General features: G+C 44.7%; 2 protein-coding genes across 2 annotated transcripts; both read right to left on the bottom strand.

The window, feature by feature from the left end:
• Window positions 1-1,450: 1,450 nt before the first annotated feature.
• F5J12DRAFT_898897 (uncharacterized protein) lies at window positions 1,451-3,088 on the bottom strand (the record flags this gene model as incomplete). The annotated part of the gene is made up of 5 exons (XM_051748140.1): window positions 1,451-1,789; window positions 1,993-2,121; window positions 2,177-2,842; window positions 2,906-2,936; window positions 2,958-3,088. 5 exons carry the CDS (start codon window positions 3,086-3,088, stop codon window positions 1,451-1,453), a joined length of 1,296 nt encoding a protein of 431 aa, XP_051594373.1.
• A 12,241-nt stretch (window positions 3,089-15,329) lies between these two features.
• F5J12DRAFT_728988 (uncharacterized protein) lies at window positions 15,330-15,866 on the bottom strand (the record flags this gene model as incomplete). The annotated part of the gene is made up of 1 exon (XM_051741932.1): window positions 15,330-15,866. A coding segment is annotated over one exon (537 nt), but the record flags the coding sequence as incomplete, so codon positions are not given.
• Between the last annotated feature and the right edge of the window lie 3,519 nt (window positions 15,867-19,385).

Genomic DNA, 19,385 nt, shown 5'->3' on the forward strand with positions numbered 1-19,385 from the left:
CTAAATCCATGACAAGTCATTAGCATACCATAATAGGAGCGGATTTCCCACACTGCCTTTTAATGACTTGTAACACCACCCACTTTCCATGAACATGTGGTTGAAATCACATGTCATCTCATGATTATGACTTTGATAACTCATTATTTTACCTAATCACAGTATTATATTGCTGCGGCCTAATAAGTACTTATAACAGCATGACAATGGTGAAGAACCCATAGCAATACCAGTGGAACTCATCACAATGTATACTAACCATTATTATTTATTAATATTTTGATGATCCATTGTTATTTCATTTTGCCTTGGTACACTCATGACAATGGTTAAAATTCCATTCGGAAATTGCTACTTATTGATGTATAGATGAGTGGTAGTAATAATTGGAGAGTTCTACCTAATAATGCCAGTGGTGCAAGTGGACATGTGAAGCAGACAATGAGCAACTAAGAGCAGTAAGGGGAGGAAAGGACAGCAGCTTAATGTAAGTATGGGGGTCATTGTGACAATGACACAAGGATGAAAGCAAATGCATATGCTGTTGACAACCATCAGATCATAGCTTACAGTGTAATTAAAATACTTATGAGATTAGTGAACCAATGGGAGCAGTGATATGGGGTGACAGGATGAGGAAGATAGAATAAGTGTTGCACGAGAAGCATTCATAGCATCAAGCAATAGGACAATAGAGCTGGCTTTGACACACAATGCTGTCATGAGTTGTCTGGAACCTTGAAAAAAGTTAATGTCAGAAGTAATAATAGTGTCATGGGGGAAACATACCTCAACCCTCGAACCCACTCCCCAGGCAACAGACAACAATGAACAAGCACAATGGGGTGGATAACAGTGACAACACCATATGACAATGCAATGAACCAGGACAACAATGCAGGAGACAACAAGGCATGAGAAGAGGGGTGAGTCACTTATAATATAGCCAGTGGAGTTTGAATGACTTAGAAGAAATCAGATCAGGTAATTCCAGAGGACAATGGCGATGATGTATGATTGCAGTGAATGAATGTATTACAAGTAGATCTACGTGACCTTGAAACATGAATTGCATCTAATATAATGGGATGCAAGCTAAATCAAAGACTGTAGAACATATGGTACTGCTATTAATTCAAACCTTCATCTTCTTTGGTTTTGAGGACCTTGTAGTGGTAGCACAGTGACCATGGTGGGTGGGTTCCAGACCTGGTTCAGTAGCATGAATATCAGTTGTAAGACCCTCAGGAACCACCTTGGGAATGGCTGGAATTGCCTTTTGAGCAGCTGAGCTGCACCAGCGACTCATGACTGGAATTGCTCATTGGGATCAAGATGTTTCAGCCTCAGCTGGGCCAGACACATTCATCTGACCAACAGCAATGGTCACCACTGACACCTCAACACCACTGTTTGAAATTGGATGCCCAATTGAGATAGAAGGGGACAATCAATGAGAAGCACCAGAAATAGTTTGAGCACTGAGATCAGCTTGTGCAGCAGTGACACTAGCTGGATGAGAGTGAGGGGGATTGAAATGAGTGACCAAGCCAGCAACAGGTGATGGAGTGTGAGAGACCAATGACAGATTGGAGTCATGTAGATCTGAATCACAGCTGCCAGGGGCATTGAGGTCATGCAGTGTGGAAATGGGCAGGGTGTGACTCTCAGTGGGGTCAATGTTGTCAAGTTTGTCTAAAAATTCATCTTCCCAAGTACATGGCTGCTCCACATTAGCAAATACCTCAGATTCGACATTTGCCAATTGAGACCCCTTCCTGAAGACTTCCTGGTTGAAGAAATTCATCACACTGACAGCCCAAGGAGATGCATTGAAAAGCTTCTCGAGGTAGAAATCATATTCTGATCAGTAGTTGACCTGTGTTTCTGCACTGGTAGCACTTAATTCAGGATCATGTGACAATAGGAATCAAACCTTGGTATGATATTGATGTCAGTGTGTACTAGCACAGTGACCATGGACACCCTCACCAAGATGCAGGCACCAGCAATCAGGCCCTCAGTAATGCTCAGCATGCCCATCTTCTGACCCCTGGCTGGGGGCCATCCATGTTTGTTTTCTGCAAGGATCAATTTTCCAAACATCAGGACATGGAAAACCTATGGGCTGAAATCAATTTTCAAATAAGAGCAGCATTGAACTGTGCATGCTTACCTTAACTAGGATGGGACTCTTCAAGAAGCCTCCAGTAACCATCTGCTTAGGATCTGCAAAAAGAATGGGTGCAAAATGGGTGTATTCTCCAACTCCATCCTTCTTCAAGAGCACCAGGCATGCCTTGTTGTCCTTCTTACAAGTGGGCTGTCCAGTAAAGAGATCTGGTGAAATGTTATATGGAGCAAATAACATGCCAGCACAGTCCTTGATGACTTTGAGGACATTGGATCTCTCCTGACCATGTGCTTGTATGAACTTAAAACAAATTAATATGTTAGTGGTCACCAAGGTTGGAATTACACATATCATGGAGCCAAATTGCTTGTAGGTTGCCATCAACTCATGTAAATCTGCAGGAATCATCTCATAAAGCTCAGTCAGAGCGCCCTTGAGCTTCCCATCCTGTGATTTCCACCATGCTGGATTGCATTGATCAGTATTGGGATTTGGGGCTGCTGGGAAAAGGCTTTGAATGATGAAAAAATGATACAGTAGGAGGTATTTCTTTGCTTCTTGCTCAATACAAGTCATGAGGCTGTTTGACTTGCTAGACATGTTCCTGGACCACTTGGAATGCTGGCTATTGGCTTCGAAGAGAGCCTTCCTTATCTGGCACAGTTCCTTGTGGCATTCAGTGTATGCTCGTTGCACAACACTGAGAGCCTAGCATCATGTCAGCACTAATGCCTGGTGACTCATCATGAACAAGAATGTATAAATACATACCACTTGCAGCTCAGCAACATCAGCTTGAGGTCTGGGAACATGAGTAAGTCACCTGTGCTGTTTGGCATCACTGTCCAGGTCTTCCAAGTTGGTATTGTCTGTCCCTTTGTCAAGGTTGAAGTTTTCAGGACCTCCATCCTCAGCATCAGAGTTGAAGGCATCATAAGCAGCACTGGGTGCCATATCAGTGAAGGAAATGGATGTCAAGGATCAGAGGAAATGGTAAGGCCACACATGGATGGTTGCGAACCTTTGCAAGCCTCCCTTTATTCTCCTTATTAAGGGCCACAGATGTCACAAATCCCAATGGAGGTCAACACCTGCCAGTTGGGTGCTCTTAGATGAATATGGAAATTTTGAATAGTACAAAAAAAAGCAATACATACATAGTAGTAGCCTCAGGGAATCCACATGGCAGACCATCAGCAGGTTGGATGTCAGCAGTTGGACATAACCAGCTATTGAGCTGGTCTGAGGACATAATAAAGCATGATTTGACAATGCAATCAGCAGTAGGCAACTATGGTACAAAAGTTGCTCACCTTAGTCCCTTTTGATATGTAATCGACCATGTGTTCTGGGGATCAATGTTGATGCAGTACAAATTGCAAGTGAATAACTTATATGCAACAATGCAAGGTTGCAGCATTGTCACATGAATTGACTTGACATTAACTTGAATCTGAAACTGACCTTTCAGGAGCTTCTTTCTTGCTTTCTTTCTGGTTATAATATTACAGCTGTTTTATTCTGTTCATGTAATGTTACAGATTCTAGTGTAGACAACAACACTGGTGATGAACCCAGCCACAGAATACACAAGAAAAACTAGCAGAAGAGAGAGCAGAATGCTTCGGCACTGTAAGTGGTTTGAGATGAGTTAGGGATAGGAGTGATAATGGGGAACTGCAAACTCACTGGGAGAAATATGAATCCTTCATGGGCAGCAGCAGCTGCATGATGAACAGCTGCAGAACCCTGCAGCAACTCTGCTTTATACTGGAAAATAGATAGGAAAGATGTAACCATGCTCAGAATGGAACATGAAATGGCAACTGGACCTCCAATGTGTGCAATACCATCCAGTCCCAGGAACGAGATAAGCATGACAGAGGCACTGAGGATAATGCAGACTGTGCAAGCAGAAAGCAGGGAAGGAAAAGAAGTTAGGAATGAGTACAACTATCATCATAATGATTAACCCTCACCACGAGACAGGTACAGGCACCAACAACAAACAGTGGCACACTACTCTGCATGCTTACATTCCCCTCCACATCAAAATGGCTGCTATATCTTGCTCAATCCATGAATGGGATGCCAAGGTACAGTATTCCAATCAATATCTCAACTGCCATTGTGAGTCAAAGTGTGGTTCAGTGGTGAAAACCAAAACCAACACAAAAGACAAAAAGAGCAAGTGGTGGTGTGCCTATGTGGTACCTAGATGGTAGAACCTGTTCTTTGGGAGGGTTTTTGCAAGCTACAACACTCAAAGATGAGTGCTGAGGGTTGGGGGTACTCCTGATGAAGAAGGAGCAGGAATGTGAGAGAATGCAATAGGGTAGACTGCTGTCAGCCTACAGAAGGATGGATGACAACTTAATTTGATGTCCTAAGCTGCACTGAGCTCAGGGAGGGCTTGGAGCAAAGTATATTGATGATAGACAAGGATAAGTGAAGTAGATGATAGTTAGACCCTTAATAAAGTCTCAACTATTGAAACTGCTGAATGAATTACTGAGTGATGATAAAATGCAAGCAAGAGGGGCTCTCTGACATCTTCTTTTTTGCTATCCAAGTACAGTGATTTATATACAGTACAGGGGTGTTGCCCTTGGAAAACAAGGTGCAAACACTTGGTAAGTGATTGGTAACTGATGAGTAAGGAATGTAAGCAATGGGTAATCATCTTGGAAAGCATTGGTAAGCATTGGTAAGGATTAGCAAGCCAAAAAGCAAAGAATCAGTAAGCAAAGTCAAAAGATTGGTAAGTATTGGCAATAGGCGAGTCAGCAGATAATTGCATGTGATTCTGTGCTTTGGGTGAAACTGGGCAGAATAAGTTGGAGTCTTCTGACAGGTTCAAGTTGTGGAAGTGAAGGCATAAATTTTCTAGTTTGGTGCATTCAGCAGTGCACCTGAGCAACCTTTTGGAAGTGGCAGCAGAATCCCTCACAGTGGGCTCCAGTTGTAGGAAAAGTCCAAGTAGCTGTATAATACAAGCTAGATGGCTTAGGTAACAACAATAAGATGAAGGGAATGAATTGCTCATCCCAAGGGATTCTGGACTGCTGAGACTAGAAGGTGGGACCCAGTGATTTGTAGTGGTAGCAATTTGTGACATGCACAACATGGTCTGCAGAGTAGTACTGGTGATGTGAGCAGTGCAAGTGGTATGCATAGTTTGTGTGCAGCAGTATGCAAAATGTGCAGTGTAGACAAAGTGGAAAAGAAACTTGTAGTGACCTTCCAAGTGCCAAAAGGTATCATTCTGTACCTAAGTATAGGGCTTTATAGTCTGGGCAAACCCAGAACCTATGTAAGATAGAGTACAAGTAAGGGAAAACCACACAACAGTGCATACACATAAGACAGGCTGGAACAGAGGCTAAGGGTATACTACAAGCACAAAAGGAACAAAGACTGTAGTAAAAGAAAGAGTCTGAAGGAAAGGCAGTGACTGGAGCACAGTGGCCATGGGTATAGTGTTGTGTGAGAGAGAGCAAGGGCATGGGAAGGTAGCAAGGTAGGTGGGCAGACAGTATGCAAACAGCATTGGATGTGAGTGGTCTGGGGACATAATGATAGTCATGGAACAGTTGATGATAGGGGCTTATGTGTCCAAGGAATGCAGATTCCTTACACTGGCTTGGATGTGTTAGAGCCAGTCTGACCAGTTGAGGTGGGTTTAGATGAAGACTGGTTACCAGAGTTGCCATTTCCAGAGTTATTGCCAGTCTTGGATTTCTCTTGACTGGGCTTAGACTGGGTGTTGTGACCAGGGTTGGGAGTTGACTGAACCTCCTCTTTGCATTCCAAGTAGCATGCATCAATCTCCTGGGCTAGGTGATGAAGTTCATGCAAGGTTCTGGGTTTGCCAACCCAGCAGACCTCATCTTTAATGCAGTCAGGGAAACCAGTGTAAAAGAAGTGGTGCAGAGTGCCATCACTGTATCCCCAGACATGTGAGGCAAGCTGGTTGAACTTGACCATGTACTTGTTGACCCAGTGATTATCTTTCATTTGGAGGTGGTCTAGCTGGCTTTCAGCATTGGCCACTGGGTTGTGGGGTCTGAAGGTGGTTTGAAGTTCTATGATGAACTCTTTCCACAAGTCCATCCAGTAGGGCCAGTCCTCTGGGTCTTCAGTCCCAAGTAGGTCTGGTTCAAACCACTTGAGAGCCATCCCTTTCAGGAATGACTGCATGAAAGTGACCTTGGCTTGATCACTTTGAAAGGCCCAGGGCCAGTCCCAGAAGTTAAGTTCACATTGGATATGAAAAGCATGCAGCTTCTTTGGGTCTGTCCCATCAAAGGTGTCCAGTTCATGCAACTTGGTTCTGGAGGATGATTCAGAGCCAGTGTGAGCATTTCATGCAAGGAGCTCTATGGCTTTTGCAAGGTTGTCAAGCATGGTTACACCAGGCTCAACATCATCTTCTGGGAGGGGTTCTTCATTATCATTATCTGGGTCATCTCCCAGCCCATCATCACCAGGACCATCATCACTGGGGCCATCACCACTGGGATTGAAGTCATCTGGTTCATCCAGGTCCAGTTCATCATCCAGATCATTGGTGGGCACAGGAGGCTGGTTAGAAGTGGGTGTAGTGAATTTGCAGGCTGAAAAGCCCCTGAAGTTATCAACTTCACTGGGCAACCATCTGGCTGTCCCTAAGGACACCAGGGCAGCAGCACAGCACAAGTTGACAGCTAAGGCAGATTCTGGATTGGTGGTAACACATACCTGTGCTGCTTGGGTTCAAGTTTGAGTAGGTATGCTGAGGAAGTGTTGCTGGAGTTTAGATGGGAGGGTAGTGACCCACACAAGTGTGAGTCTGAAATACTGTTAAGTCTGGTTTGTCACCAGTCCAAAGCCAGTCTGGATTCTGGTCAAAGGTCAGGGGGTAGGCAAGGTACTAGAGGTTTGGACTGTTGGACTTAGTGACTGAAGGTGCAGTGCTATTCCCTTGTGTGGGCCATAGTCTGGTTGAGAGGCTGAAGACAAAGGACAGAGGGGACTGGGTTAAGATGAGACTAAGTTGATTTCAGACTGAGGCTAAGCAGTTATCCTATGGCTTAAATACTAAAGGTAAAGTAAGCATAATGTAGCACCAGAGACTGGTTTACACCAGTACAGTGATGGTTGGTAAACTGATCAGTAAGTAATGTTACAAAGAATATTATCAAGCAAAACTATGAACAAAGGGTTTACTGGGAACTGGGGCAGGACTAGTGGCTGGGCCAGGTATTACACTGGCCTGGTACCAACTGAGCAGACAACTTGATTGGGCACTGCCTTGCAGTGCCTCATGAGCTAACATGTTTCTAGGTTGAAGGGTTAAGGCCAGGACCAGGGCAAGGGTTGGGTGAGACCAGTCAACACCAGGGTAGAGCCAGTCTAGGGTGGTCTAGACGTGGTTATGACACCTGTACTAATCCATCTGGCATACTTATTCATTCAGTCAAGGTCAATATTGATGCTAATGGGACAATTTCTACTTCACAGGCCAATGAAATTGAGCTCATCAACACAATATCCAAGTCAACCACCATCCAAAATTGGCCCCATGTTATTAGACTTCAGGTTCCACACAGCATCCAGAACATCATGGTATCTTTTAGCCAAAGTTTCAAGGCCCCATAGTATGTCATTGGCCTCTGTATTCTAGGATTGTGTTCACTCACCTCACATTCCAGACCATAGAATTTTTGCTGACTACCATGTTACCAGAAAATCTGTTCATCGCCAACTCCTCTCACATCATTTGTGATCAGAAACATGTTGTCAATATTAATGAGAGTATGGATGTTATCACTGGCAAGGTCAAAATTGACCCCACAGATGCCAACCAATCTGCCACCATGGTGAGTTAGTATGTATTTAATTTTCTTGCTAATGCATTGCATAGAGCCCTAGCAGGACCTTGCCTGCAGCTCCAATCTCTGCCCTCTTTGATGTTGCAGGCAATGCTTCTCCCAGTGACAACCATATCAAGTCAATGAGTGCTGAGCCCCTCATGCCTTGCACCCCTGTCATCAATAACAGTGAAACTGAGCCTGAAAGTCAGGAAGGGACCCCTAGGCTCCTTGAGGTAAGTTCTATTGGACCATTCCTCACTTTTCTGATGTTGTCTTTTAGAAAGTCACTTCAGAATTACCTGTCTCCACTGTACCTGCTCATGGTCCTCACTGTCCCCTCAAGTGTAGCTTCACACCTGATAGCTTTGCTGAATCTGAGGATATTGGTAGTGTCAAGTCTAGGCCTACTCCAACCAATTCCAACACTAGACAAGGCCTGGGGAGAGGTTTGGAAGCAAGTCTGACAGAAAGAGCAGAACTCTGACTGGCAGAGTGTTGGCAGGAACAAAGTCTGCCAAGATAAGGGCAGAGCAAAGTGAGGGCATCAGGTTTAGCTTGTGCACTACCCCCTTGCATGATCTCAGCCCTCATATTTCAGAGGGGGAGTACAGATGGACAGTCAGAGGTAACTCCAACAGGCAGAAGATGGAGACAGAGGGAGTAGGAACTAAGTTGGTACTGAAGAACAGCAGAGTACAATACATGCTTTTATACTACTATGGAGGTACAGTAATCAGAATCAGAACTGACATATGGAGACTCATAAAACTTCAAGTAAAACTTCCTAGACAATGAATGAAGGGTAGATGGAGGACACATGAGCAGGTAACACAGAGCATCCCAAAGAGGAAACAGTCCAGGCACTGGACCATGTGGTGCATACACTGTGGAGTACCTGATCATGCACTGTCAGGGAGAAGTCCAAAGGGTAGTCACATGACTCCTCAGGGGATGGCCTGCACCATCCAGTAGGAGAGCAGTACAAGTCCAACAGCAGTCGGAGTGGAGATGACTCATAAATGTCAGGGGATGGGTGGAGTTGGTGTGGAGTGAGCAAATGGCCAGCAGAAAAGGGGTGTGGAGTGAGTGAGGACCTAGGACGAATGCATGGTCATGACAGGTAGTATCAGCACACAGTTCCTCTGTGTATGTTTTCTTTTTTTTTCATCTTGCATTATTATGTACTCATGTTATTACCTAGGAGAGATGGGCTCAGATAAGGGAGAACCTCATAGCCAGGCAGGAATGTTACAAGCTGATCTTCACTGATACTAGCACCCCCCCTCCCCCCCCACCAAATGCTCTTGCAAGTAGTACCTTCATTTTGTATGTAGAAATTTGCCTTCACAAGTTGTATAACCAGCATGCCCATGATCTTTTTTTTGTCCATGTGAGATCCCATTCCTGCCCATTTGCACCTGCACCTGCACCTGCTATGCTACATCGCCCACATCGATCAAGTTATTGCCTTGATGGGGTTCCAGCAGTCCCATTGCAAATCAAAAGGATGCCATGGGGCCCTAGTCCCTGCCCATGTTGCCTTTGCCCATGAACATGCTGATCTCTGTAAAGCTACCAAGGCATCAAAGACCCAGCTGCATGTGGCAGGCCTCTGTATTGTTCCTTCAACCTATAAAGACCATGGGCCTGTCTCATGAATGTTTCCACACCCTATATGCTCCCCCCCTCCACTTCTCTCTGCTAATGTTGTTTTCTCTGACCCCCCACCCTCCTTGACTAGTCCTGTCAAGCAGGAGATGCTTGACCATGGTACTTTAACTGGTGAGGACCTTGATATTCTGACATTTGGCAGTGATCTACCCAACCTGGGTCCCAATTTTCACAGTCCAGAGGTGCTCCTTTTGGCAGTCAACTATTTTCAGGAGTACAACATGTGGATGTCTACTACCTCTCAACCTCTAATGTCTTTTGCCACTTATCATCTCCCATCTGACCCAGAACAATGTGCTCTCAAGTGTCAGCTGTGACAGATCAGAGATCAGGTCCTTGATGAGCAAAACTCTGTATATGACAATGACCAGCTAGAAGTACCCCATGATGTTGGCTTCACCTGGTCCTATCCCAATGAAGATGATGAGTCTCAAACTGACCCAACTGATGAAGCTCTTCCCCACCTCATGCACAATAAAGATGATCCAGATCCATTCCTTATCAACAAGGAGGTGCAAGCAGACAGGGCTGACCTCACAGAATTTCCAGACCATGTCATGGTTATTCATGCGACCATATCATAGCTCCACCTCCAATTCCATCTCCCACATGTTGCTTGCAGTTATAAGTCCAATTGCTTAAGCACTCACTATCCTACCGAGTATATAATGAGATATACATGATGCATACCAACCCAGCAAAGTTGCTCCAATCAGAGGCCACCCAAATCATGCAGAAGGTCATGCATGAAGAGCATGGCACCATTGCTGGGCTTGCAACCCTCTCTCAGGAACTTGACAAAATCAGCATGGGTGGTACAGTTATGTTCAGTCATATATATGATTAATTGACCACTATGACTGTGTGTTGCACAATAGGGATGGCTTATGCCCTAATTCCTCGCTGTCATGAGAATAATTTCTCATCCAAAACCTATCATTTACTTGCTCACACTCCGAACACTTGCTTTCCACATTTGCCTGTGCACTGTCAACACAAATGGCCAACCTCACATGGCAGCATTCCCCTCAACCACAAAGGACTATTCTATGACTATGTTATAATTGAAGGCAAGCAAATTCATGCTTTGAAAGCAATTGGGACACACTCATTGTTGCTTGCTCATGTCATGATACTAGGTCAACTACCCATCCATGTATATGGCAAAATTCTTGAGATTTTTCAGGTCAATCAACACCTGCTCAATGGTAAACATAGCCTGTGGTTGGCCCAGATGTGATGGTTCAAGCCATATGAGGGGAACCAAGTGATGATCTGGGACAAATTGTAAGTTCATTTCTATGACCCATCATCACCCTCACTGACTATCTTAAGTTCTACTCTAGGTGTTTGCTTATGGGAACTTGGAGATTATCAAGAGCAAGAATCACTGCTCCCATTGCTCATTGAGTTAGACTGGGTCAAGAATTTGGTGGCCATGACAATTGTAGCACTTGGAGAGAACCAGCGAAAGGTCTGGGTGACAGTAGACCTTGCAAAGGTGTGTTGTGTCACAAATTTACTGACACCAGACTTGCCATTGAAGAAATACATAGTGACAGGGCTTCTAACACATTACACATATGCACTTCATGGACTAGACACATCAGCAGTAAAGTAGTGGTATTCACACATCAATGGAGCCTCTTGGATATGTTTAGACCATTAGCCTGGCAAGTGAACAATGCAGTGAAGGTTTTCAGATGTCGACCATATTGTCTTCTGATTCTGATGACATGCACATCCCTGCTTCAAGCCATTCCTTCAGCTCTTTGAGGTGGGTGGCATCTGCATCAAAAATTTCCCCCTGTCTAAGCATCAAATAGAATCCCTTCAGCCAGTCAATGCCTTCAACTACCTCCATGTCTGGATTCTTAGCACACCATGTTTTGTCTACCATTGACTTGAAGATCATAGCTTTGGGTTGTGGTGGATTATGATTTAAATGTTTTGGGGAAACATAAGATGTGTTTGTGGAACTTCTTGGTCATCTTGTGATGTTTGCACTGCAGTTCATTGTCTGCATTTCTCATGCTACCACTAGAGGGCTCATTGACATCTTGCTGTTGGTTCAAGGCACAGAAACTTAGCCAGCAAAGGAATGCAATATACTATTGAACCAGACCCTCAGTGAGTGATGGTCTTTAGCATGCAAGTTGGCAACTTACATTGATAGATTGCCAAGCACAACCTATGACTTTGTTTGCAGATTTCCCAACCTCCACAAGCTTTCTTCTTTCCAAAGTATCCTCACTGACATTGCTGTCATTACAGGTGAGAACATCAGACCCAAGGTCTGTCTTGATAAGGGCCACTGCACCCTTGTTGTCAGGTCCAGGCCTACTCTGACCAACTCTGATGCTAGACAAGGCCTGGGGAGAGGTTCAGAAGCAAGTCCAATAGGAAAGAACTGAACTCCAACTGGTGGAGTGTTGGCAGGAATGAAGTCCATCAAGGCAAAGGCAGAGTGGAGTGAGGGCATTGGGTTTAGCTTGTGTGCTACCCCCTTGCACGATCTCAGCCCTCATATTTCAGAGGGAGAGCACAGACAGAAAGTCAGAGGTAACCCTGACAGGCAGAAGACAGAGACAGAGGGAGTAGGAACTAAGTCAATATTTGTACTGAAGAACATTAGAGTACAATTCATGCTTTTATACTACCTCAGAGGTACAGTAACTGGAATCAGAACTGACATATGGAGACTCATAAATTATCAAGTAAAACTTCCTAGATGACAAATGAAGGGTAGATGGAGGACATACGAATGGGTAACATAGAACATCCCAAAAAGGGAACAGTCCAGGCACTGGACCATGCAGTGCATGTGCTGCAGAGTACCTGACTGCACACCTGTCAGGGAGAAGTCTGAAGGGTAGTCACATGACTCCTTAGAGGACAGTCCATGTGGTCTGGTAGGAGAGCAATACAAGTCCAACAGCAGTCAGAGCAGAGATGACTTGTAAACCTCAGGGGGTGGGCAGAGTTGGTGTGGAATGAGTGAATGACCAGCAGAAAAGGGACTGGAGTGAGTGAGGACCTAGGATGAACACATGGTCATGATACTTGCGGCTGGAATCTTGTTTGTATTGCAACACCACCTTGTGTTGAACTACAGTGACCTAAGAGCTTGTGAAGGGCATTAGCTAACCAGGTGAGTTCTGCAGCTTACTGTGGAATGTTGGGCACACTGCTGACCATATTCCAGCCTTTGTTTGGCCTTGCACACACCTGCTTGGTTTGGAGCTTGCTAGCTCTCTTATGGATACTCCAGAAATAGGTTTTAGCACACTCTGTTATTATTGGGAGGTTGAATGACTTGTCTGGGATATTTTTGACTTGGGTCAGCTCCCTCTGGCTCTGTTACCCTGCCAGTGAGTACCCACAAACATCATTGAATGATGGTACTGCCACCTTTTTTTTTTTTTTGGTGGACATGAACACTAGGAATGCAACTGACTAAGTCAGCCCCCTAGTAGCATGTAGGGAGTTGGGGTTTTCACCCAAGGATTATTGAACAAGGAGAAAAGACATAAACCATATAACCATAGAAAGCCCATAATGTCACCCAGGGGAAATGCTTTATGCACACCAGTTAAGGTAGTGTGGGACTCTCCACTTCATTGGTAGCTCTACCTACCATGCCCCAGAGGGTGCCAAGGTGTAATACCCACTAAAACCCCTGACTTCCAAATCCAGTTGTCTGGAAGATTCTCTTCATTAAGTAATATGCTGCTCCAGGTTTTGAGAACAGTGTCTTGCTTTAAGGCTTTGCTACCATATTGCTTGATGTCTGTTTGGAGACAGTCAAATTTCAGTCTTAGGTTGATAGCATGTATCTATTTATTATGAATTTTGTCTGGTGATGGGGTACTCTCTAAAATGCCTTTGTTAATGACCCATTCACACCTTAGTTTCCATATAAGGTGTGCAGATTCAAGGATTAGGATTGTGAACAGTCAGGAGTCACCAATCGCTTTTTTCCCACGATTGCAGGAGACTGCGAGGCCAGCACCAAGAATGGTGCCAAAGGTTATTTCAGGCCACTGGGTTTCATGCATTAACCACAGTCATTCTGCTAGGGGCCAAATTATGGACTAGAAAGGTGAGCATGTACATTCTATTAGAATGTGCAACATTGATTCAGGTTCACTGCAGAATACACAGGTACCTCTTGTTTCATAGGACAGAATCTTAAGCCAGTACTCACCAGTTTTGTAGCATCCTTGGAGGCTTTTCCACTTCCACACAGCATGTTGGGTCAGGGCTAAGTTTATTTTTGTTTGCCTATTCGCTCCTAGGTCATTTGTGGAGCAGTGCATAATTAGGGCACAGTGGAACATATGCTGCAATCCAGTGGACAGTCATAATCCTTGGATGGAGAAGTGCAGGTTTATAGACACATCACAGGATGTCAGGGATGGGTGGGTGAGGGCTTCTTTGACCAGACTAGATGCCACTGATCATTTTAGGCAGGGGGTCTTCATGCTCCAGGCTTGGAGGTGGGTGTGGGTGCTGTGAAGATGCAGTATTGCTACAATGGATCAGTATAAGTGGGCATCATCGCAGCTGTACCAGTCACTATCTTCATTTCTGGGTAGGTTGATGGTGAGGTTTCTAACAATTGATTCCAAGCTGATGTGGGCCAGTATGGGGACAAAGTGGTCAATTCTCCTGACTGATTCTATTATAGCACACAGGATACCAGTTTCACTTGTCACATGGTTGCTAATCATGCAGAAAGCAAGGTTTCAGGGGTCTTCATGTGTGAAGAAGGCACTACCACAGGATACCTTTTCTCCATCATCATTAATCTTATGGATTGAACTATATGAAATTTTGACCATGGGGTGAGTTATGTCATCTGGCACCTGCAGTTGGGTCACAGGGGAGTCCATCTGTGGTTCTGCAGGGCAAAGTATATGGAAGGAGTTTTCAATGGGGCCAGCCTCAGTGAGTGCTGGGTTGAAAGTTAAGGCATTCTTTTCTTCCAGAAGTCTTCAGTTTTGAGCAATCTTGTCTAGCAACAGGTTGGGATTCTTCCAAGGAACAGGAGATGGTGTCCATTTCTTGGGGATGCATCTAGTTATGTTCAAGGCTGTCTCCACACATTTGAACAGTTTTAGGCACCTGGTGGTATCACAGAGAGTGTTGCAATTTTCACAGACACAAGATCCTAAGCATCGGTTGGAGTCATTGAAGGGTGTATTGGCTAGAGTTCAAATTTCACCTATACTTGTTATATTATGGTGGTCTCAAATGTAGTGAGCATAAAAATAATTGTTCAGCTTTTTCAGATTCAGGAGGGCACTGGTGTGGAACCACACTGGGAGGGGGTCAAGGGAGGCTGGGTGAGAGAATAGTGCATCCAAAGTTAAATTGTATTTCCTGGCCAGCATGATACAGCAACTAAGTATGGGGGGTAGTTTTGATGGGGTGATTGGCCATGATTGTAGGAAGTAGTTAACTCTTGCTTTAGGTTTTGAGGTTGGGGATGGAGCAGCATGTATTCGCAGCAGTTCATGAGCGAAAGGTGTCCAGGCTGGGGGGTGAGGCAATAGGAGTTTTTTGAGCCAGACCATTCCTATTGCTTCGTTTCATACATGTAGGTTAAGAACTCCTTTCCTGCCTTGTGAGATGGGGGCATATAGCATTTTCAAACTTACATTGGGTTAACCTTGCATATCCCAGGTGAAGAGTTTCAGGCATTTTGTAAGGTAAATTTCTATGTTTTTAGGCATGCCTTGGATGCAGGTTAGGTATTGAGTCATAGCTCCTATGGTCCATTGTATTATTGTCTTTCTTCCTTCAATGGATGGATTCCAGGAGTTCCACTTTTGCAATTTAGAATCTATCTTCTTGAGGATGGAAGACCAGACAGATGGTTTGTTGACATTGTTTCCTAGCCACGCTCCAAGGATGTGGATTGCCTGGCCATTGTGGGCTACTCTAACACTCAGGGGGAGGGCTGAGGATGTAGGATTTAGTTTGGAGGATGCTATTAGTGACTGCCAGTAGTCTGGCATGCTGATTGGAATAACTTCTGTTTTATCCATGTTGAATTTGGCACCAGAGGTGCAGCACCATGTAGAAAGGATTGTATTAAGTATTTCTATGTCATCTGTGGCTGATAAGTATACAGTGGTGTCATTGGCAAACATTGAAACTACTGAGTGATGTATTTCCCCAGGAGTTTTATAGCCTGCAAGGGGGGATCATCTGATCATCTCTGTGAGAGGTTCTATAGCAATGTCGAAGAGGAGGCAGGATAGTGGGTCGCCTTGTCTCACTCCTCTAGTGACCCAGAAGCTTGGGCTGGCTTCTCCATTTATCATAACTATCATTTCAGCCATTTTATATAGGGACCAGACTGTATTGATGAAGGACAGGGGGAGGTCATATTTGTCCAGGACCTTCCATAGATAGTCATGCATGACCTGATCATACACCTTTTCTTGGTCTAAGGCAATTATGGTGCCATTTTCCTCAGTGGCTTCAGTGTAGTGGAGGATCATTTGGGTGAGTCATATCTGGTCAGTGATGCTATGGCCTGGCAGGAAACCTGCTTGGTTTTCATGGATTATCAGCAGAGCAGTGTGTGCTAGCCATATTGTGAGTATCTTGGTAAACAGTTTGTAGTCAGTATTAAGTAGAGTTATTGGTCTGTAGTTTTTGATTTCTTGCCTGTCTTTTTTCTTGTAAAGAGGACAAATCCATCCCTCAGAGAAGTTGGCCATTGGGTCGACTCCATGTTCTTGGATGTCATTGAAAACTTTTTCCAGGAATTTTGAGAGACAGAACTCATTGTTGGGCTCATGTTCCAGGGAGTTGTCATCTTCTGACAAGGGAGGCGCTGCCAGCCATTTCCAGAGTTCATATGGTAGACTGTTGTGTCCAGCCACCTTTCCACACAGTAGCTTGTGGAGCATAGCATCTATCTCATCCTGTGATATGTACTTATCCATTGCTTCATATTTGGTGGCAGGGATGCTGACTTCAATGTTTGTGAGGACTTCATCCATCACTCGAGAGTGCTCCTCCATGGGGCAGAGATCAGATTGCTGTAAGTCATCATAGAAATATTTGGCTATTGAAGCCATATCATCTGACCATGTGCAATATCATGGGTTTTCTGGCAAGGATGAGGGGTCACATAGTTTGATGATAATGTCTTTTGGTTTGATGTCCTTCCTGGATTTTGCCCACAGTTTACTTGTGGGAGATTTGCTCTCCAGGCACACTCTGAGGGCAGAGTGGTCATGTATGTTCACATGTCTTAATTGTCTTAGACATGCTATGTCTTCTTGGAGTTCACTACTCATCAGGAGTTTGGCTTCATCACAGAGGGATTGGTCATTTAGGGTTGCATGGAGTTGACCTTGTAAGTTGTCTATCTTTTTGGAGAGCACTGGCATCATGGAGTGTGCATGGTTGCATGGTATGCAGATGATCATGTCCTTAAAGGACTTGAAGATCACTTGGGGGTTACTAGAGGTGGAGTGGGAGGGTGGGTTGTAAGTGTCAAACTCATGAGAGAGTTTCACTGCCTCTTTCAAGATTTGCATTCAGACACTCTTGTCTTTTAGAAGGCTTGGGCTGAGGGTCCAGCAGCCCTTGCCTATGAAGGGGAGGCTGCATTTCAAAGGGAGCAGAGTGGCTGGAGGTTGTGAAAAGGAACAAGGTGAGGCCTGCACTGTGGGCCAAATTCTGATGATAGTGGAGGGAGAGGGAGAAGGTGTGAGGCAGCACAGCCACTCATGCAAAGACACTATTCTATTACTTGTCATATCTCCAATGTACTAGAATTGCTAGCTGTACAGTTCTGAAATTCTGATGGTGAGTTGGAGTAGCCTTGAGGCATGGCAGTATGGCACAGTAAGCCAAGAGGCATTGTAAGGAATCTGTATTCCCTAGATGTGTAAGCCCCTGTCACCAACTGCTCCATGACTATCATTGCATCCCCAGACCACTCACATCCACTGCTGTTCACATGCTACCTTCCCACCTACCTCGCTACCTTCCCATGCCCTCACTCCCTCTTGTGCACCACTACCTGTGGCCACCATGCTCTGGTCACTTCCTTCCTTCAGACTCTTTTCTCTTACCACAGTCTCTGTTCCCATGGACTGAGACCATCTCATGGTTGGTGTGCACAGCAGAGGGGGTTATTAACCATTCTTTGCAGAAGGGGATTACACTCTCAAGGGTGTAGATATGGTCAATGTGAGAGGCTCTTCCTCCTTGTCTAGCAGACTGGGCATATGTGAAGGCTATGTCAGAAGGGTTGGTTTGGCACCATCCATCTTGCAGATTAAGATGAGATTTGAGGGCTCTGAGGGAGTTAACAGCATTGGCATAATCTGGGTGGGCCAGAAGTCTATCTATGGAATCCTCCATGATGTTGAAGTCCCCCAGGAGGATGTCTGGTTGGGGTAGGTTCAGAAGGCTATCATGTATCATTTCCCAGAAGCTTTGGTTTTCAGATGGATTGTTGGGAGTGTACACATTGAGTAGGTTAAACTGTTCTTGTTGGTACCAGGGCATTGATAGTAGAATTGCTCTTCCAGGTACTATCTCATGGATGTTGATGTCATTTGTTTTCACCAAATGCTTGTTAATGGCAATTGTGACACCTTTCACAGATGGGTGGTTAGGGTCTATGCTAGCAATCATGAGTAATGTGCCAGTGAAAAGGTTGTTCAGAGAGTCAGCTTGGGTTGTACTCAGGTGAGTTTCTTGTAGAGCTAGAATTGCTATTTGATTGTCTCTCATCTGCTGGTTGACATGGAGCCACTTATCATTTCCATTGTGGAAGTGGCCTTTCATGTTCAAGGAGGCTATTTTGATACTTGATTGTATGTATTTACCAGGGTTGCAGTGTGCTGTCTGGGGAGTAGGGGTAGTGTTATGAAGGCAAGCCCTTATCTTTTCATTGTTATAGACATGCTCGGTGACCTCTTCAATGAATTTAGCATTTAGCTTGTCATCCACCTACCCAAGCCAATTGGGGTGCCAAATCTCAACCCCTTCAGCAGTAAGTTCCAAGGGTTCTCCACTATCAAGAGGTTTGACAGCAGCTAGCACTGCCACACAAACTTTCTTGCTATGGCTACAGTCAATTCCACATAGTTGGCAGAACAGCAGCTGGATAATAGACTTGTAATGGGAAATAAGAATGTCTGGTGAACACATCCAACAAGTAGCATGGCATACTGACATACCTTTACAGCCATATGATCATTGGAGCTTGTCCTTGATGAGACTTGCTTCAGGGTGACTTCACCTTTCTCTTGAAGTTCTGCAAAGCTCTGTTCAAGAGCATCAAGGCAAGAAGTCACTGTGTTGTCTTCCCTCAGCCTGGTATGTCCTTCTTCAAGATGCATCTTCCCTTCAGTAAGGTTTCTGATATCAACCATTATCTGCACAACTGTCACTTGCAAGCTGTGCATAGGCTTGCATTCATGGCCATGCATTGGCTCACAATCATAACCATGCAGGTCTGGCACAAAAGACCCACTTCTAGAACAATTTGGGGTGTACATATGGGAATGGTCTTGCACAAAAGCCTCACCATGTCCATGGGTAATCAACTGGCTATGAACAGACCTACTGGAACAGACTGGCATAGTACATTCATGTCCATTTCCATTCCCCTGGTAAGGCTTATAGCTGATTGGTTGGTTGGGCTGACTCCCTCCTAGATAGGGATAAGGGGCTTCATGTGGATC

This window comes from Pisolithus orientalis, assembly GCF_024613125.1.
Source record: "Pisolithus orientalis strain OTSU chromosome Unknown F5J12scaffold_101, whole genome shotgun sequence".
Taxonomy (NCBI): domain Eukaryota; kingdom Fungi; phylum Basidiomycota; class Agaricomycetes; order Boletales; family Pisolithaceae; genus Pisolithus; species Pisolithus orientalis.